Source organism: Arachis ipaensis, chromosome B7, assembly GCF_059453495.1.
Source record: "Arachis ipaensis isolate K30076 ecotype BB chromosome B7, ASM5945349v1, whole genome shotgun sequence".
Classification (NCBI taxonomy): Eukaryota; Viridiplantae; Streptophyta; class Magnoliopsida; order Fabales; family Fabaceae; genus Arachis; species Arachis ipaensis.
The window spans coordinates 6,906,615-6,927,870 of NC_142442.1; the positions used below are offsets into that span (position 1 = coordinate 6,906,615).

General features: G+C 35.5%; 4 protein-coding genes across 4 annotated transcripts; all 4 read right to left on the minus strand.

Annotated features, from left to right (window-relative positions):
- Window positions 1-2,248: 2,248 nt before the first annotated feature.
- LYK5 (Protein kinase superfamily protein) lies at window positions 2,249-4,811 on the minus strand. The gene has a single exon (XM_016311331.3). It carries the CDS (start codon window positions 4,419-4,421, stop codon window positions 2,403-2,405), a length of 2,019 nt encoding a protein of 672 aa, XP_016166817.1. The 5' UTR covers window positions 4,422-4,811; the 3' UTR covers window positions 2,249-2,402.
- Window positions 4,812-5,261: 450 nt separating this feature from the next.
- On the minus strand, window positions 5,262-9,302 carry LOC107609987 (Calcineurin-like metallo-phosphoesterase superfamily protein). Its single transcript, XM_016312052.3, has 9 exons — window positions 8,893-9,302; window positions 7,888-8,115; window positions 7,610-7,731; window positions 7,352-7,412; window positions 6,961-7,101; window positions 6,636-6,743; window positions 6,266-6,494; window positions 5,789-6,034; window positions 5,262-5,636 (listed from the first exon to the last, which is right to left on the minus strand). Exons 1-9 carry the CDS (start codon window positions 9,034-9,036, stop codon window positions 5,551-5,553), a joined length of 1,365 nt encoding a protein of 454 aa, XP_016167538.1. The 5' UTR covers window positions 9,037-9,302; the 3' UTR covers window positions 5,262-5,550.
- Window positions 9,303-10,118: 816 nt separating this feature from the next.
- Window positions 10,119-14,756, minus strand: LOC107609711 (disease resistance protein Roq1-like). Its single transcript, XM_021107170.1, has 6 exons — window positions 14,123-14,756; window positions 12,482-13,574; window positions 12,124-12,405; window positions 11,292-12,012; window positions 11,072-11,223; window positions 10,119-10,991 (listed from the first exon to the last, which is right to left on the minus strand). The coding sequence occupies exons 1-6, from the start codon at window positions 14,551-14,553 to the stop codon at window positions 10,308-10,310; spliced, it is 3,363 nt and encodes a 1,120-aa protein (XP_020962829.1). The 5' UTR covers window positions 14,554-14,756; the 3' UTR covers window positions 10,119-10,307.
- A 412-nt stretch (window positions 14,757-15,168) lies between these two features.
- LOC107609994 (endoglucanase 11) lies at window positions 15,169-19,283 on the minus strand. The gene is made up of 5 exons (XM_016312061.3): window positions 18,787-19,283; window positions 18,478-18,690; window positions 18,064-18,264; window positions 17,561-17,815; window positions 15,169-16,076 (listed from the first exon to the last, which is right to left on the minus strand). The coding sequence occupies exons 1-5, from the start codon at window positions 19,093-19,095 to the stop codon at window positions 15,411-15,413; spliced, it is 1,644 nt and encodes a 547-aa protein (XP_016167547.1). The 5' UTR covers window positions 19,096-19,283; the 3' UTR covers window positions 15,169-15,410.
- Between the last annotated feature and the right edge of the window lie 1,973 nt (window positions 19,284-21,256).

Here is a 21,256-nt window from a genome sequence, read left to right on the forward strand (position 1 = left end):
TTAATGGATGTGGTAACAGCCTATTTATACGGCTCATTAGATCGTGATATCTATATGAAAGTCCCTGAAGGACTAAAGATATCTAAACCATCCAATGAATATTCGCAAGGGTTATACTCAGTCAAATTGCAAAGATCTTTATATGGTCTAAAGCAATCTGGACGAATGTGGTATAATCGTCTTACTGAGTATCTGGCCAAAAACGGATTCAAGAATGATGATATCTGCCCGTGTGTTTTCATAAAGAAATCTGCATCCGGATTCATTATAATTGCTGTGTACGTTGATGATTTAAATATCATTGGGACTCCTGAAGAGATTCCAACAATTATAAAAATTCTAAAAGAAGAGTTTGAGATGAAAGATCTTGGAAGAACTAAATTTTGTCTCGGCCTGCAGATCGAGCATATAAAAAGTGGGATCTTTATTCATCAAACAACATACACAGAAAAGATCTTGAAAAGATTTTATATGGATAAGTCACATCCATTAAGTACCCCAATGATTGTAAGATCTTTAGATGTGAAAAAGGATCAATTCCGTCCTAAAGAAGAAAATGAAGATATCCTTGGTCCTGAAGTACCATATCTTAGTGCCATTGGAGCACTAATGTATCTTGCTAATAATACGCGACCCGATATATCATTCGCGGTGAATTTACTAGCAAGGTATAGTTCCTCTCCAACCAGAAGACATTGGAGTGGAATCAAGCAAATTTTTCGATATCTTCATGGGACGGTTGATATGGGATTATTTTATCCCTATGGATCCAAGTCACAACTAGTTGGCTATGCAGATGCCGGATACCTGTCTGATCCACATAAAGGGAGGTCTCAAACAGGATACCTGTTCACATATGGTGGTACAGCTATCTCATGGAGGTCCACGAAACAAACGATTGCAGCAACCTCCTCTAATCATGCTGAAATACTGGCGATTCATGAAGCTAGTCGCGAGTGTTTTTGGCTGAGGAGTTTGATTCAATATATTATGTCATCATGTGGACTGATTGATCATAAGATAGCTCCAACTGTCCTGTTTGAAGATAATACAGCATGCATTGCTCAACTTAAGGGTGGATACATCAAAGGTGATAGAACAAAGCATATTTCTCCCAAATTCTTCTTCACTCATGACCTTCAAAATCAAGGGACAATTGATGTCCAACAGATCCGTTCAAGTGACAATCTGGCAGATTTATTCACAAAGTCACTCCCGAAATCCTCCTTTGAAAGATTGGTACATGAGATTGGAATGCGCCGATTTCGAGACATTAAATGATGTCGGCAAGAGGGGGAGACTGTACTCTTTTTCCCTTGGTCAGGTTTTTTCCCATTGGGTTTTTCTTGACAAGGTTTTTAATGAGGCAGTCCCCATCACTAAAGGATATTGTACTCTTTTTCCTTCACTAAGGTTTTTTCCCATTGGGTTTTCTTTAGTAAGGTTTTAACGAGGCATAATCCTTAATGGGCATTCAAGGGGGAGTGTTGGGATAAACATGAAATGAATGCCCATTTATCAATTGGGCGGTTAATAATCTTTCCCATGCAAAGATTTATTTTCAAGGAAGAAATTTGAAGACCAACCTTTAATGAAGGTTGATTTTGTACTACTATAAATAAGGCATCATAGCCTTTACGTACAACACACAACAAGAAATAAAAATACTCTCTCTTTTCTTTCTTACACAGAAGCAAGAAATCTATTCCCTCTTTATGCTACAATCAAATACTATTCTCCTTATATTTCTACTACAATTCTTTCTCCTATTTTATTTTATAAGTATTTTAAATTCTATTTTCTATTACTCTTTACATATAATATTAATAGCAATATTAACCATCTTTATTATATTGAAATTGCAACAATAAACAGATGCGATTCTCTCTCTCTTTATTTTTAATACTTCTTTCTATCTTTGTATATATATACACATTACAACATATAATATTATTATATATATATAAATTATTATTGGACTAATTATTTTAATACTAGAGTCTTCTATTTGTACATCTCTATTATATATATCTTTTATTTCACAACAAAAGGGAAGCATTCAAATCCATAATACATAATACCAGCAATCATTTAATTTTTTTCCCTCTTCTACATTTTTATATATAATAATATTTGCCTAAGATCATATTCCCTAGTTTCATCAAATGTGATCTTGACACAAAACTTAGGTCAGACTTGGAGAGAACAATCATCAAAGTCAAAATAATTCTTACTTCAAAAGACTTACTGAATTATTAACACACATGAAACAATACCATTTATTTATTAAATTAAATCACTAATTTGTGTGGAAAAAAAAAATAGCATACATTCTCCATTCTCAGGATCAGTGCCAGTAGATTACAATTTTTAGGTTCTAAGAAGCTTTAAGAAAAAAACTATCAGCTATCAGTATCAGACATTTGGCTAACTGATTTAAACCGTTCAAGCTCATCAGAGGGATCCCAATTCAATGTAGATGATTGAATCTTAGACAAAGTCATGAAAACCTCAGAGATGTTTGGTCTTGAATTGATGTCACGGGCAACACACTTTTTGGCCAATTCAGCCATAGAATATGCCAAATCCAAAGGATAAACACCCTCCAAAGAAGGATCCATGAATTCTCTAAGATTCTCCCTAACATTATCTCCTTCAAGAACTTGCCCTATAGTTGATGACAACAACACTTGGCGATCCTCACCAAATCCAACAGCTTCTCTTCCTGAAAGAAGCTCCAAAATCACAACCCCAAATGCAAAAACATCCATCTTTGGTGTGATCACTCCATTCTCAATGTACTCAGCTGGCATATAACCTTGTGTCCCAACAACATGCCTTGTCAATTGGAACCCTCCATCCCCATCATCACCTTGATCCTCAACGGCTCTTGCAAGCCCAAAGTTTGAAACTTTAGCCCTAAAATTACCATCCAATAGAATATTACCACTCTTCAAATTCTTATGAACATGAGAAGGGTTTGTATAGTTGTGAAGATAGTTAAGTGCATCAGCAACATCATGAGCAACCTGAACCCTTTGCTTCCAACTCAAGCCCAAATCTTTCTTCTTGTTACCATGATTATGAAGCCAATCATCAAGATCACCATTCTCAGCAAACTCATAAACAAGATAAGTGTTACCTTTGTGGACACAAAAACCAGACAATCTTGTAACATTGGTGTGATTGATCATCTTGAGAATGTTGATCTCAGCAGAAACATCACCTTTGAGAACCTTAACAGCAGCATCATCACCTTTAAAAGAAGCTCTATAAACAGAAGATCCCTTGATTCTATTATCCTCACCGAAGAATCCGGTAGCTTTCTGCAACTCCTCAAATCTGTAAACCGTTAAAGACTCAATTGCATAGCGTACACCTGCAGAAGAAATAGACCATGATTGAGTAGTAGAGGTGCTAGTTGTAGTAGTAACAACATCCAAAGAACCCTTTTTGACTTCTTCAGTGCTGGTAGAGTCATAGAAAGGCTTCGCCTTTGCCGCCTCCTCCGCCGTTTCCGGCTGCCGTGTACGGCGGCGGAAGCATATGAAAAACAGAACAAAACCTAGAACAAGAAGCAGAACGACAACCCCAATTACAACACCAACAACCACCCATTTCTTTGAATTCCCGGAGCCACCGCTTGGCGGAGTAGTCTCCACCGGTGGCGGCGGTGACTCCGGCGGCTGAGCCACCCTCTGCAACTTCTTTGGCGGCTCTGTTTTGAGAGGAACAGAGATCGGAGTAAAGTAGTAGATAACCGAACTTTCAGAAAGCTCATTAGCATCCAAAACGCTCTGTACATCAACCCCGAAGATCTCAGCAATGGAAGAAATCGATTCCCCCATGGAAACCAAGTAAGTGAGCAAGTACTTGAAGCCAGCATCACGCTGTTTTTTGGTGGGACACGCGCACCTGAGAGGCACGTGGACACGCTCACCGGCTTGAAGGTTTCGTTCGGGGAAAGAAGGGTTCTGAGCAATGAGAGCTTGACACGTGGTGAGTGCCTCGAAGGTGTTGTTGGCGAGGCTGAAGTAGGTGTCGTCGGCGGAGATAGTGTAGGTGGTGTTGTGCTGGTAATAGGTTTTGTTGAAGCATGAGCACGTGACGGGGATGGTGATGAGGGTGTCGGTTGGGATGACTTCAGAGACGGTTGAGAGGTTGTTGGAGGTGGTTATGTTGGTGGGTGTGGAGTTGAGGAGGGTGGAGATTGTGGAGGCTGTGTTGTGTTTTGTGGCGGATATGAAAGTGAGGTAGGATTGGCAGGTTGCGATGGAGTTGCAGGTGTTGCCTAAGGTTGAGTTGGTTATGGTGTCGCATGTTAGTTGGTCGTTGTTCAGGTATATCTGTTGCCCTTCTGTTAAGGTACTACTGATAAGGAACAAGAACAAGAAGGAGAAGAGTATGGAGGTTGTGGCCATGGTGTGGTGGTGTTTTCTGTTGAACTGGTTTTTGATTTTATGTTTATGTATTTGTGGTGGCTGGGTGTGATATAATAATAACCAAAGAACGCGTCTTTGTTTGCAAGTTTCTGACTTTGACTCTCTATATTCATATCTGCTCTCAAACTTGGAAGGTTTGGAAGCAAGTCAAACACGTCTGGCATAGAGTTTATGGATAATTTACTTTAATCTACTAACCCTGCTTTTTCAGTTTCAGTTGTATTTTGGGGTAACTACCAAGGTTTCAAATGAGAAAAATGTTACCCTTTTGATTCAGAATTGACAGAGGTTCAGACTTTAGAGCACTTGTATTAAGTAAGTCAACCTCACTATTTGTTATTATATTTTATTATTCCAAAGTGCATCAACTTGACAACTTGCTTTTGTTTCCACCTGTGTGTGTGTGTCTGCTGCTATAAAGAATTGTTCAAGGTGGAAATGGAAGACTTTAATGGAAGACTCACCACCGCATTTGAAGGGACAAACAAAGCATAGCGTCTACATCACTCAACTTAATTTTCACTATGTTTTGTTGGAAAATGAGAGTAGAAACATATGAAAACTACATATACGCAATGTAACCTATCTTTATTTTTTGTCTTGTCTGCATAGACTTCAAATAACAAGACACAAGCTAAACGTTAAGAAACATTAATATAAACATAGTTTACATGTATTCTATATGAACTGAGTCAAAAAGCAATCAATGAATCAATGGATTTAATGTTTCTTATTACTTTCATTTTTAGTACCATGTAATTGCTTTATACTGAAAATAATAATAATAATAATGTATGAATTGTGTGTTAACCACATGAGTCTCCAAAAGTGAAAAAATACCATTAGAATAATGCTAATCGTAATATAAAATTCAGTGAAAGTAGCAGATAAAGAAGTCAAATAAACAAGGAAAATAACTAAAATTTCACTAACTTAAACTATAAGCTGTTTTCATTTAGGATTAATTCATTAATGGAAACAGCATAAGAATACTACCCTATACATCTTATTGATCTATAATCACTGATGTTAATTAATTATGCAGAGGTTAAGAAGTGTTACACATTCTCCCTTTTGTGGGCTGTGTATGCAACACTATGCGTGTCGATCAATCGGGCTTCCTTTTGCTGCAGATTCCTTGTCGGGCGATTTTGATAACAGCATAAAGAAGCAGTACCAATACAAGAAGCAATACTGCAACGAAAAAAAAAAGAAAAAGGAAAAACATCATGAACTCAAAATCTCCATGTTTGTAAAACCAGAAATGCATTATACAATGAATAAATGCAGATAATCCAAGTTGGATTTGCAGATAGTTAAAGCAAATAGAAGTTAAGACAACTCACAAGCTAAGGAGACAAAAACTAGAATAGCGAGGCGATATCTGACAATCCATGGAAGACTAGATTCAGGAGTGCAGTTACATCCAGCAGCTTTCTCTGTGGAACAAGTCTGTGAATTTGATGCCTGTAGTTCTCTTAATGAAGTGTTGACACCTGAAACAGGACGGCCATTCTTGTCCCTGATTTCCAACTTCAGAGTTACTGGTTGAGATTCCCAGTTTATTTCAATAGCTCCAAAGTTCGGCTGGCCTAACAGAAATCCACATTTGAAACTTTAAAACATGAAAATCTAGGCGAACAAGGTTATCGAACTCTCCAGTTATCCTATACGAGTTTTACTAGTCTAGGTCTTGAAATCAAGTTTCTGAGTTGATCTTTGTGGTTTAAGTTTACCAAAGATCCACTAGTTTAGGATAACTCTAGAGTTTTGTTTCCTTGCAAGTGAAAAATAAAAATAAAAAATTAGGAGGAGAAGTTTACCATATATACAAGATTTGTATCTGCAGTTTTTGTCCTTCACCCTCATTGTGGATGGGACCAACCATGACACAAATCTCACAACAAAATGGAAGAAATCCGGCAGAGTCCCCTCAACTGATTGAGTAATCCCACTTGAGGTTACTTCATATAGCGGATAATCCCCGGCGCAATCATATCTTGAGATTTCCCCAAAGTGAACATCTCCACTTATGAAGAATACTCCACTCCTCTGCACACGAAGGACAACTAAGATTTTCGAGTAAATACCTTTTTCACAGCATGATGTAAATAATACCAATGTAAACCACCCCTAACAATAAATGTTAGATGTCAAATGTACAAGACAAAATGAATGCACTGAAGTTGTTACCTTACTATCTGCAATTAATTTGAAAAGGTGATCTCTTTCCTTCGGGTAACGAGTCCATGATTCCATATCAAAGAATGGCAGAGTGATTGCTGTATGATTTGGTATAACCTGGATATATAGAAAGTATATAATGAAATCAATACAACCAAGCAAGAGAAGGCCATTAAGAGAGAATTTCTCCTCATAAGCTTTCAAAGAATAAATCATGTAGTTTGGTTTATTCTAACAAAATGTCTCCATAGTGTTAGGAATTTAAGCATCACAAACTAAATTCACATAATGATGAATGTCAGAGATCACAAAGACTGATAGCTAAATATTGTACCTGAACAGAAGATGCAATGATGGTAATGGCTGTTGGAGGACCCTTTAGTTCTTTCTCAAACCATGACCATTGTGAATCACCCAACATGGTTCCATAACTTCCTACAGGGTCCCTATGGTATCTGGCATCCAAGAGGACAATCTGAAGCGTTTTGCACGGTAAACAACAATAGCATGTCTTAGCACAAGATGCATGCTTAAAACAACATCTAACATGTCTATTGGTAATAACATGTTAACATATTGAGTGCTTTATTTAAGTTGCAAGACATTTAAGGAGACCTTGTCGTGGCTACTGACACAGTGACCACGAGAAGATTTTATCATTGCAAGAAAAAGTTAAATTAGACATTCTAAATAAATAAATAAAACAGCAATGTTTCAGTTAATACCTTGACATCTCTACCTGCAGAACCATATGTATATGAGGTGTATACACCAGCCTGTTTCCGCCTGAAATACAAAACTGCAGTAAGTATCGAATTCTCTGATGCCTTTCAAAACATCTGAATCAGCGAATTCATATATATATACATTCAAATATTCAATTTCAATATGTATCAATAGTTCTCTTGGACAGAACATATATGAAATTCTAGCATGTAAATAGGTAGAACATGATAATTCAATGAAGGAGATTGTTGACCCACCTCGGGCTATCTTGAGGTTCATCTAAGAAATCAAGAAGTAACTTTTGGTTGGTTACTTTCCGATCAAACTCTTTTCCTGCATTATTTAATCCATAATCATGATCGTCCCATGTTCCAATAACCTATGACATTCCAAATATAAAAAAGTTAGGCTAAAGAAGTTGAGTAAACACATTCACCATTTCACTAAATGCACCCACATAAACATACTTTTTGACAAATATCTTTCCATGAGAATCTCAACCAGCAAAGAGGCATAGAAGCTTAGATTGAAGCACCTTAGCATTCTGACGAAGTCGAGTGTAGCCAGGGTGAGACTTAGCCTTCTTGTATTTAGCCTCCATCTCCTGCTCAGAGGAAGGAACAAATCGCGGAACATTCTTCCACGGTCCAATAGTCCTTTCCCGTCCAAATAGTTTAAACGGGTGTTTGATGTCTCCATAAATATTATCACCAAGCCATATAAAAACCTGGGGATGGAAGTCCACCACAGCATCCCAAATGGGCTGGCAGAACAACCAAAAAATTGGGATATGCATACATTAACATCCGAAATACAATTTGAAAGTTAAATCTAATATTCAGCTTGAGCCACATAGAAGACTGTTAAGTGTAAAGCATTGTTGAAAACTAAATTATCACTGAATCTGTAGCTCTAGCTCTGTGATTTCCAAAAATTTATATGTAGATGTAACATAATATAGATAGCTTGAATATGAAAAACTATAGAAGAGCATAAAAATATGTCATCAGGGTCCTACATATATATCATGTAGTAATATGCCACTACTACCTATACCTTCTAACCTAAAGGTGTGACTTCACTTTAGCCTGAACAATTTTTAAATGGTAAAAGTGCAAAACACACCTCCATAATAGAGTTATATCATGTCATGGATCATTATTCCAACCTATTCTTCACAGTTCACAGAACAGGGAACAGATTCTAGATATTAAGCTATAGCCAAATAGTATGTGTACTTAATCACTAATTGAATTGTTGAATAAAAATAGCAATATATACAAATGGATACTTTTTGGAAAAGAAATTCAAAGTCAAGCACAGAACCAAAGTTTGCTTAAGTTGACGTGACATGGAGATTGGAAATAGCATGTTGGTACGAGAATTGGGACATCATGAGTGAATCATTGAAATAACATACGACACTGCATCACATGGGTGAAACAGAAGAAAAAAAGAGAAGACAAAGAAGAAAGTACAAAAACAGAAAAAAGAAAACACTTCCAAAAGGAAAATAAATAAAAGACAGAAAATTTGGAACCTGAGGTGCACTTTGGTTGGAACATGATCCGAAGGCAATTCGAGACACCGTTTGTTGTTGTTGTTCGGAAGAAGTTAAGGTCACGGCCAACATTCCGACGAAGACGGCGCACCACCACCGCCACCGGCGAAGCTCGGAACCCATTCTGGCCAAAGTTCGAAACTTTGAAACAAATTTTTTGTGGGGTGATCAGAGAAAAGAGGACTTTCGGAAAAACAGAAGAACCTTTTTCTTCCTGTGTTTACGACATAAAACTTTTTTTTCTCCGTTTTTCTCTCTTGTTTTTGTTTTTGTTTTGCAATTGAAAAATTGAGAGAATTAAATAGCCTTTGCACCCTGTCACATTGAATGTTATTCTTTTGATGGAAAACAGTAATGTATAAGAAATAAAATAGAATGATTTTATGAGTATATTGTAACATTTATTTTCCTGTTTTAATGAACTCACATGCTCGGTTCTGTTATTGCATGATTCTTAAGATATGTCCAATAACATAAAATAAAAATCTTAAGAAAAAGGAAAGTCTGCAATTTAAGCTTTTTGATATTTTTAAAAGATTCATTTTTTTTATATATTATATTACTTAAAAAAATTTAACAAATGTCCAAATTTTTAACTATTCCTAAAATCAAATGTATAATTGTATAAAGCGCTTGACTGAGTCATTGTGTCGGAAATAATTGTAAGAAAAGGCAAAGTCTGTACAGGGAAAAAAAATGCAAAAGTCTGAATATATTTTAAGGGAAAAAAAAAAGAGTGAACAACTGAACTTAAATCCATGATATGAAGAAAGGACTTGGACTCTTGTGGCAATTCATTGAATCAGGTTATGAGCTGTGAACTGTTTGATGATCAAGGAATTTATGTTGACTGACTGTAGTTGACCAGTGACCAAACATGGAATCGATTTCTTCAAGAATAACATGACTGTAGTGTTTGTGAGTATCATTCTCATGCTTTCTTTTTTATCTTTTTAATTAGAAAAAAAATTGGAAATAAAAGCATGCCCTGAAAGCCAAAAATTCTGGACATCATTGCAACAAATCTACAATAATACCACCACCTTCAAAGCTTCAGCTTTCTAGACAGATTTACACTTTAATAGAAACAGCAACAGTTTCAACTTGTGATTTGTTAGTGGAGTTTTGGCTACATAAAGGTTTAATATGAATACATGATATATGCTTCAACTTGGCTACTCCTCCTAATTTGATGCAGACATAAATGTTTTAAAACTACTGCTTTTATTGACAAACTAACAAGCAAACATTAACCTTTCCAACAATGTTTTCGTGGAGATAAGTATGTACAATCATGCTACTTGTACACCAAAAATCAACTACCAAATCAGTTATCTGTAATTCTGTATAGAATCCATATTGGAATATAAAATACACATTGAAAGAAGCATTAGTTATCTTATGCGAGTCGTTGCATAAGCAGTGGCTACATACATTCCTTCAGGTGTAACTTTGGGAATTTTGGTAGGTGGGAATCCTTCCTCCCTGTATGGATTTGGTGTCTTCTGCACATAACCAGCACCCATCTTAGATACCAAACGTGCACCACACTTCTTTATTTTGGAACATCTTTTACTATTACTCCCCTCAATCATCATCTTATTCCCTGTGCCATTGTTGTTTATAGCATAAAACATTAGTTTAACTTTGTTTTCATCATGTTGCCAAAAGTTAACAGGATAATAATACATCAAAATGTGAGGGCATTTATAGTTTGGTATCCACTTAATCCATTCAGCATCTTCAATGTTGATTTCCTGTTTTTCCTCAGAATTAGCACTATGAACTTGACTAAAGCAATATAGGCCATCATAGTACTGCAATGGTGCAGATTCTGGATTGCCTTCTATCACAAGGCATACAGCAATTCCCCAAAATTCACTCTGACTACAAGATTCTGGTATTTCCAGGATTATTGATACGGCTGACTCGAATTGAATTCCAAAATGTTCTAGAAATTGTTTGTCTGGCACAAAATAATCTTCATTCTGAAAGCATGCAGGAAGTTCTGTTCCAGGAATCTCCAGTATAGGCCGAAACCGAGAGAATTTCATTGAAGAATCAGGATCCTCCACCTCCTGTTATAAAGAAACTCTCATGTTAAACACTAATTACTTAACAAGATAACTATCAGAAAGAAAAGCATGTATAATTAGACCTCTAAGTCAATTGCTTCCAATAGACTCCATATTTGTTCTGGATCTGATAAAGGTTTCAGTGAAACACTCTGGCATGCATCTACTCGCTGCACCGTTGGTGGAAGCTTAGGCAATGACTCGAGGCGAGGACAATTGTACAAGTAAACATGTGCTGCATTTGGTGGAAGATCAGGCAATGACACAAGGCTTTGGCAATCAATTCCTTCAACATTCTCATACCTGATATAGAAGGAGGCAACACCAAGCTCATTGAAATCGGTGGATGATAACTCTTGAAGCCGAATATCTGTGCTATTGGTTGAATGATGTTCCATGAGTTGGAAGTTTCCTGAACTTTACATCCAGCTATAATGAGCCACATAAGATTCTTCAAATGAACAATAGAAGAAGGTATTTCTCTTAATGCAGTTAAACTTGCATTAAGATATTCTAATGCTTCATTTTCATTTAAATTCTCCGGCAGCTTAGAGAAGTTTGAGCAACAGCAGATATTGAGCTTTGTAAGAGATTTCAAATTGCCAAAAGTTTTTGGCAAGCAAATGAGATTTTGACAACTCTCTAAATTCAAAGTGCGAAGAGCAGTTACATGACCAAGAGAAGGAGGCAATTCTGCTATGGCGATGTTGCGCAAATCGAGCTCCTCTAGATGTATCATATTTTCCCCAAACTCAGGAAGCTTTCTGACATTTGTGCAGCCATGGAGGTCTAAGCACTTCAGAGATTCCATTTCCAATTTTCTTGGAAGTTTCTTGAGATTTCTGCAGTCAGCTAATGACACTTTGACAAGCTTTCTGTGCTTTCCAAGAGATGGATGAACCTCAAACAGGTTTATGCATTCATCAAGATACAGTATTTCCAGATTGGGGATTCCGGTAAAATCTGGAGTGCTAGTCAGGCTTAGAGAATGACTTAAATAGATGGATTTCATCTTAGCAAAGTACTGATCATCAAAACATAGAAAGTTATTAAAAAAAGAAGAAAAGGATAGCAAAACAAGAAGACTAGCTTCTTGAAGCTTCATTAAGCATTATGCTAGCACATCTTGAGTTACCTGCATTCCATTCCAAAGTTGTTTTAGATTGCTGTGAGGCATTTTGAGGCGAACGAGTTCATCCAGAGGGACTCCAAGTGGTAAAGCGTTTAAGGGACATTCCCTCCATACAAGGACTTTTAATCCACTAGATAGACATTTTAGGCCAAGTGGAAGGTGCAAGTTACTTGACAAGATAAGTAGTCTAAGGATCTCCATATTTGAGAACCCTTCAGGGTGCCAGCGAGCTTCATGATGCAAATGCCATAATTCGAGTACTATGCCTTGTGTTGATTCATTTACCTGGTAAAGATTATTGATGAAAATTAGCAGTGACTTGGAGAACTTATAAACAAAGTTCATAAAGAGTTTTTATCACCTTATTTTTTCTTAGCACATGATCAATGTCATCCAAAGACCACAACCTGCTACGTTTACCAGCAATTTCAGGAGATTCTTCAAAGACAATACTCCTTCCCATGTCTTGAAGTGAATCATGCATCCCCAGAACCCCTGAATCATAAGTTACCAGTGATTTTTCAATAAGAATTTCGATTCCAATTGGAGGATAACGGCCGCAATCATTCAGTATTTGTTTCACTTGATCTTTAGTCCACCCTTTGAAGAAACAAGCAATGTCTAGAAATAGTCCTTTATATCGCCTCGGTAGTCCATCATAGCTTATTCCAAGTGTCCTATGAAGACTATCACTCTCAGGAACTTCTTTTATCTGTTCCAAAACCTCCTTCCATTGTGACACACTTCGTTCGCAAAGAAGTGAGCCGAGAAGCTTGAGTGTCAAAGGAAGGCCTCCAGCATATTTGATCACGGCTTTCGACAGCTTCAGAAAATGCTCTGGAGGTTCATCTCTCTTAAAGGCTTTCCTTGAAAAGAGTTGAAGGGATTCTTCATGGTTCAAGAAATCAATCTCATACTTTTCTGATATTCCATGAGACGTCAACAGTTGCATGTCTCTTGTAGTCACTATTACTCTACTCCCTGGACCAAACCATTCCTTTTCTGCTAAATTCTCTAATTGGCTCATATCACTTACATCATCAAGAACAAGTAGAACCTTTTTATTGAAGAGAAAGTTTCTAATAGTGTCTATTCCTTGATACTCATCTTCTATCTTTGTGTCCATAATTTTCAGCTTACTAAGAAGTTCTCTTTGCAAGTTTAGCAGGCCATGTCTTTGACCGGAAGCTTCTCTAACATTGTCAAGGGTGCAACTAATTTCGAATTTTCTTCGAATTTTCATATACAAGACTTTAGCAAGAGTTGTCTTTCCTATGCCTCCCATGCCCCATATGCCTATAAAGCGAACATCCTTTACATCTGGTCTTAAAAGTGAGTTCATGTCTTCTAGCTTCTTATCAATTCCAACCAATCCATCCCTAAATGTTGGCAATTTAGGTTGCAGCCTTGTCCAAACAGTTGTGACAATTTCTTCAATTAGTTCTGCTTCCAACCTGCATAAGAGAAAAATAATCTAACATGGACCAAGCATGAATAGTAATAAATAATAGAACAAAAAGAATATGTATGTTCCAAGAATGAAATGATTATATCTTAATTTCCAACAATAATGTAGCATTCACATGATGAGTGAACTCTTAAAAGCACATATTGCTGATTTTCTTCTAGCTGTAGTTTCCATTGCATTGCACACAACTTTGACAAAACAATACAAGATTTTCTGCATTAGGATAAATTCTTGAGGTTCAATACCATATTCAAAAGGTTCCAACTTAACATGAAATTTTCTAATAGGCTACCTAAAGTGAGATTCAATAAAAAAATTAACAAGTAAGCATGCAGCAACATGATTATGCAGAGAGCCACTCAGAATTCTAAGACCTAATTTTTAAAATGCCATCAAAACTTTTCCTATTCTAATAACAAATAAATTGATAAATTTTTTTGTCGAAACTATAGGTTATATCCTCCTGTTAGAGAGCCAAAATTGTTGAGAACAGCAACAAAATTCTGAATATGTGTGTATGTATGTGATGCTCACCTTTTTTTGGAGCCCCAACCACTTAAACCAGCAACTTGTGTTAAGGCATCTCTCCATTTTTGAACCTTATCTCCATCATACCTCTTCTCATGTTTCTCAAAGGCCTCAGCAAAACTTCCCTTTTGGTATCTAACATCTGATGCTTCCACATCATAGAAGATTGGGAAAACTTCAAGTTTGGACTCAAGAATGCAGTGAAGCTCCTCCAAGCACCAAGTGGAAGTAGCATATTTTGGTGAGAGGATAACAATGGCAGAGAGTGAGTCCTTGATTGCTCTTGGAAGTTCTTCTGATATGACATCTCCAACTTCAAGAATCTTGTCATCTCTGAAAACTATGATCCCAGCATCCTTTAAAGCAGAATACAAGTGGTTTGTGAAGCCTTTTCTTGTGTCTGCTCCCCTAAAACTCAAAAAACATGGTAACTCCATCTTCTGTTGTTGTTAGAGGTTGATGATGGTGCTGGTGATGAAACTCCTTCCTCATTTACCATGTTTTATCATTGGAATGTTGCAGAACTCAACTGATTAAAGTTAGTGTTGCAGTTTACAATTGCAACTTCATTCTATATTAGACTAGGGTCAATGTAGAAATAGTATTATACAGAAAATGTAATGTAATAAGTGCATAACATGTTAGAGATTTGTGCTTGGGATTTTTATATTAATGTTAAGATATTATATTGTCACATGTCAGGGCCTATTATTGGTCATGGTTAGTTCCTAGAAATTACTGATATACTGCAGTCCCTGTCACTTTTTCAATATCTTACAGCCTGAATTTCAATGTTGGGTACATAACACGTGGCAATAAACTACAGTGAGTGCTCAGAATTGTATATACTAGCAAAACATGTTTTGTCAATGCCACAAGTAGCAAAATAAAAAGAAAGTAGTATCTTAATTCTTAAATGAACCATTCACAGACCAATTCATTTAATCCATTAAATTTTTGCTTTGTTGACCTTCTCTTATGTTCCAACTAATTCAGCAATATGCTAATGATGATTCCTTGAAGGATGCAACTTTTGACCAAAGAAAAAATCAGAGTAGAATTATGTATTAATGGCATGGACAGAGTGTTAATCTGTTGACTGTAGTATCAACAAATTTAAAACTTTGTTTACAATGAAATTACATTTGCAGCCACAAAAACTTAGCTAAAACATAAAAAATCACTCATCTATATGAAAAATTTGAAGACAAAAGAAAAGAAAAGAAAAGAAAAAAATTTTAATTGGCTTATGAGTAACATATGCTGTATTAATGTACTCTATATATTTCTTTATTTAAAAGGATGCAACCAAGAGTGAGCTACAATCCTGAACCAGTTTCTGGTTCTCTATATGCAATAACTTTGCAAAAACACCAACTAAGGGGGCAGTGTTATATGTGCAAGCCTCAGTTTGCATGAAATTGTTCCTCTGATCTTCAAAATTGTCTTGCCAATCAGGCCCTCCAACCAATGCACCAACAAGAACATTAGGGTTAGGTTCTTGGCTATTGTACCAATTATCATAACCTTGTGTACACCCTATGAACCCTTTATTCTCCTTGTATGACACAATGGAAGCACCTCTATGGTGCACCCTTTTAGGGTACCTTGGCCCATAGCCCACCAAATAGCTCATGTTCATTGGGTTTGAGCCCAAAATGTAATCAATTTGTGACTTAGCAAAGCTTAGAATCTCTTCATGATCCACTGTGCCACCATGACAATTTAGATTTTGGTTTGTGCTTTTGAGGAAATCAGAATACACAGAGAGCAAGAATGAAGCTGTTGAAACATATTGCATGTTGTTCCATTGTCTTACATAGAGCAATCCACCTGGGGTTCTTTGGACATTGCTATCATTGTTGTTCTTGTTTAGACATGAACATATATAGTACTCAGCTTTTGATCTATATTGCTCAAGTATATCACTATGCTTCTTGTGTTTTTCTTGGTTTAGGAACTGCAACAAATACAACGAAACTATTGTAAGATTAAAAATAATTGCAACTCTTATGATCCATATGTAGTACTGAATTAAAATTTGGTGTTTCATGCACCAAGATAATACAATAGTATAAATTTAATAGAAGTTATCGGTGCAAAACTATATTAAAATTTATACTATTGGATTTTCTTAGTGTATGATGCACTAACTTTATCTCGGTACTTAATAATATTCTCTATAATTGGACTAATAAGCCTAAAACTCTTCAAATTAACCACTAATTTTTATTTTTATTTTTTCAAATTAGAAAATTGAAATATCTAACTTCATTTTTCTCATTGAATGTGTTCAAAGGTAGGTCAACAAGACCCAAGAAACAGGGTGGGTCAAGAGCAGCACATGTGAAGTTCTGAGCCATGTGTATGTAGCATGGTTCAATCAATAGTTTGATAGTTAACATTTTTTTTTTCTTTCTTTTTGTTTCTTGTGCTGTGAATTATCTAGAAATATTGTTCAATATTAGCAAATCTTATGTATGAAAGCTATTCTCCAACAATTTAGGAGTGATGAAACTCATTCCATCTGATTATAAAAACAAAACAAAACAAAAATGTGATGTGTGAATCTTAAGTTAGCATTGAAGGTGGGCCACACAACTGCAGTTTCTGACCTCACACTTTGATGGTATTAGCATATCAGTTAGATATGCCATTATTAATTCATAAGGTACATACACATAAAATGAAATTTATAAAAAAAAATAGTCTTTTTTATAATGCAGTAATGTGGTAAATACTAAATTACTCAGGTGAAAGCTTTCTCTTGTTATGTGTATGAAATTTTCTGTTTATTTTTTAACTAAGTTGTATTATTATTATTGTGGAGGCTAAGTAGAAAATTTTTATGTTGAAGGGTAAAGTGAGTCATTGAGCTACAAATCTAGGCTCAACCACAAGCCAGATCACTTTGATTGTAGTGTGATTCAAAGCAAAAGCTTTCAAACTCTGCACATGACATTGTTCATGTGTACACACTTTTTAGGTATTAGCAACCATATATAGATAATGTACCTTAACTAGTGTATACTCCACAGGTGACTTTTTTAAAATAAAGTGCTACAAGATTTAACCCCTATATTTTTAGATTAGAAAAGTAAAGATGTTAGACTAAGCTAGAGAGAAATAGGTCACTATTAACAGAAACACACATACAAATAAAAAGTTTAAAAATTGAAGAAAAGTAGGATTGAAAAACAAGTAAAATACAAACACAGTTATACAACATTTGACTTAATTTCAATGCCTTGAAGGAAGAGACATCAGGCATTATCATAGAGTGATTGAAGGGAAAAGTAAAACACTTTTTCTTTTGTTAGCAGTACTATTTAAGCATTATCGTATTCTAAGTCGACAGATCAGATCATCGATCCACCCTTGTTTTACTGTGGACGAGTGATATGTCGGCTCAGAATACGATAATGAGTACCCGAAAGAATTTACCTTTGAGGCAAGGAGTTGAAGACCAGCATACTTAACATCCCAGCTGAACTCAGAAATGGACCAACCAGTGCCACCAAAAGAGTGAGCCTTTGAAATAAAGTACTGAAAATACATTTCACTGTCGGTGGCCTTGTACAGCCACATGGCTGCCCACAATAACTCATCCTTGTAACCACTCACCGACGCATAGTAGCTCTTCACCACTCCAACACTCTCATCATACTTCCCTCTATGCTTGTCCCCAAATTCAAACAACTGCACCACAACACATTCAATTCAATAGTCCCTTCAATTATTACCCTACTGTGTATGTATCCAGATACATAACATTAATTTTAATTTAATTACGTACTAAAAATGATAATGACATATTATGGTACCTAGACCATACTAATTAATGCAGAAAACTAAAGCACATATATATATAGCTGATTAATTAATCACTAGAGATTAGTCAACTAAATTAATTCTAGAGAAGCAGGATCAGAACCAAAAGTAGCTACCTGCTGAGCATGGTGTAGGAGTAGGTGAGAATAATGTGGGTTTGTGTTCTTGAACACAATTGAGGCTGCAGCCATGGCAGCTGCTGTTTCTGCAGCCAGATCTGAACCAGGTTTTTCCTCATCTATCTTGAATGCTTGCCTTGAGGTAGTCATGTCCTCTGGCCTTTGCCAACAATAATGGTCTGTGTCACCATCACCAACCTTCAAAACCCAACAACAACAATCTTGAATCTCTTGAACCAAACTAGTCCGAAACTGTCTCGAGACAGAAATACAAAGACACAGATAGATTTTCTGTATCTACATTATTTATACTGCCTCAACGTCTGTATTTTCTGTCCTGAAACAGTTATCGAACCGGAGGAATTTGAAGAGTATATATGTGTGTATGTATGTATATATGTATTAAGATACCTCTGCCCAAAGGACATTGGGGCTGGTGTGAGCTTTGATGAAGTAATCAGTGCCCCATTTGATAGCCTCCAAAGTGTGTTGAAGCTCACCAGCATCTGAAATGTGTTGCAAATATTCAATGGCACCCCATGAAAGCATTGTCACTGTGAAAGCCATTGGCAATCCAAACTTCACATGATCACCTGCATCATAGTACCCTCCAACCAAGTCCACCTTCAAAAGCAAGAACATATATACTTCAATTTTCAACTTGGGAATTATCACAAACACCTAGAAATCTAGAACTAGAAATTGGCGTAACTAACTAACCCCTTGTTCTAGACCATCAGTGAGGCCGGAATGGTGACGCCAAGAGACGCGCTGGTTGTAAGGAATTCTTCCTGAACGCTGTGCCTCAAAGTAAAGGAGGCTCTTTGAGAGTGCATCACCATAATCAAAGGCTTGTTGAGCATTGGTAGTAGTGATGAAAATGGTTGTTATGGTGATGAAGAAGAACAAGAACCAAAGAGAAGAAGAACAACAATGCTGTACAAGTACCAAGGGGGGAACAATCTTGGAATCTCCAAAACTACTAGTTTGTTTCCTATGATATTGATGATGTTGTGTTTGTTCCTCCATTGTTGTTCCCCCTCTCCCTTCTTTCCCTCCTAAACAAGTTTAATTCTTTTTAGGAGTGAAGAAGGAAGGAATGGGAAACAAAAATGAGAAAATAAAAAAAATAGTGTGACTTAGGATTATTCAATAACATACACTATACACCATACTCCTATGGTGTGAGATTTGAAGGGTGTTTGGAAGATTGTGATATATGTAACATGTGTATGTGTGCCTATAATGTAGGAGGGGTCTCTCTTCTTTAGCCCCACATTGATCTCAATGTGAAACTTTGGTATTTGTCTGTACAAATAAATATGAAATTTCTAAGACTTTGATACCTGGATGTCTTTGTTAGTGCCTAAAACAGAAAATAAACCCCCCTTCTCTCTTGGAAAAATATTATTTTCCCAAACAGATTTATTTTCATTGCTTGCTAGTAAATGTTACATCCATTATCTACTAAAAAAAAAATTTAAGACTTTTGTTTGTTTATTTAATTTTTTTTTTATTAAAGATAGGACGAATTGAACTGTGATATCTAGATGAGTATAGAGAGATTATATGAGTATAGAGAGATTTGTTGACAAATTTAAGATGAATACGGAGAGATTATACTGTTTGTTGATAAATTTAAGACTTCTGTTATATGACTAAAATTTAAAAAATTCATGTTTATTTTTTTATTATTGTTTAATATTTTGTTGTTATAAATTTATTAATGTTACTTTTTTATGGAAATATTATACATAATTTATGTTTTTTATGTTTCGTTTGAGTTTTACAGAATAACGTCAAATGTTTGTTTTTTTAATATAAATCATGTTAGGTTAGTGAGTTTTATGTATAATTCTAAAAATTCATTAGCCTAATATGATTTATGTCTATTTATCTTCGTTAGTAAATCATCACTTATAAATTAAGAAAGACGTCAAATATATAACCATTTTCAGTTTAGGGTTATATAATAAATATCAATTTTTATTTTATTTAGATAAAATGGCTGAAATTTTAATATTATTATGGAATACATAGTATTGATAATATAGATGTTAAAAAATATATTTAATGACCAATAAATTATAACTTAAATGGCATAATTTTATCATATTCATTTAGAAGTTTTTTTAGGGCTAATTATTTTTATGAGAAGTGCTAGGGAGCCAGCAACTTTTGGTATTTGTAGCCATCAAATAGCTATCAATGATGGATTTAATGGTGTGAGATTGGTGTGAGATTTCATCCAATGGCTCACTTTTCCTTGCTGGTTACATGCTGGCCAGAATTTGAAAAAGTTGCTGGCCCCTAGACTTTTCCTATTTTTAATATGAGGTTGACATGTGAGTTATGCTGAATTATGGAGTATTAGGGAGATATACACGGTTGTGGCGACGTTCAATTTTTTGTTTTAGTGGGAAGAAATCGGACCGCTCGATTTCATTGCAGAGAGAGAGGGGCACAAATCGGAACCAAGATTTTCTGAAATCGGACCAGGATTTTTATTGCAGAATTTTATGGATACTGAAATCGGATCCAGAGTTTTCTGTCAGTACACAAATCGGATCCAGAGTTTTCAGTACATCCAATCGGACGGTCTGATTTCTCTTGAACAGCCATCATATGCCAGTGAATCACCATACACCCCTATAGTTTAGATATACACCAATCCTTTCTTCATATTAAAAATAAAAAGTTCGTTTTTTTAGTGACTTATTCATTTAGAGGTTAAGGATTAAATTTGGTTTCTAATTTTGGGAAAAAAAGATAAAAGTATATTTAATGTATAGTATGGAGCATCCTTTGCACGTGTAGTTTTTTTTTTGTTTAATGATTTGCTTGTGTATCACACTATCACTGTAGCTTCGAGAGTTGGACCTGAGGACCTTTGTTTTTAGTGACTAAGTCAAACAAAGTATTACTAGATTTATTCATTAATAATACTGTTACTTAAAAAAAAATATTAAAAACTGACAGATTGATATCATGCAAAATAATTGGCAAAATCTCTAGTAATAATGTAGCTAGTTTGTCAGAAATATTTGATAATCAAGATGAATTAATAAAAAATAGTTAAAATTTATTTTATTTAATTTTTATTAATGATTATAACAATTAATAATATTAAATAAAATACATTTTAACTTTTTTTTTGTCTATTTAGCATGATCACTAATTTGTCCATTCA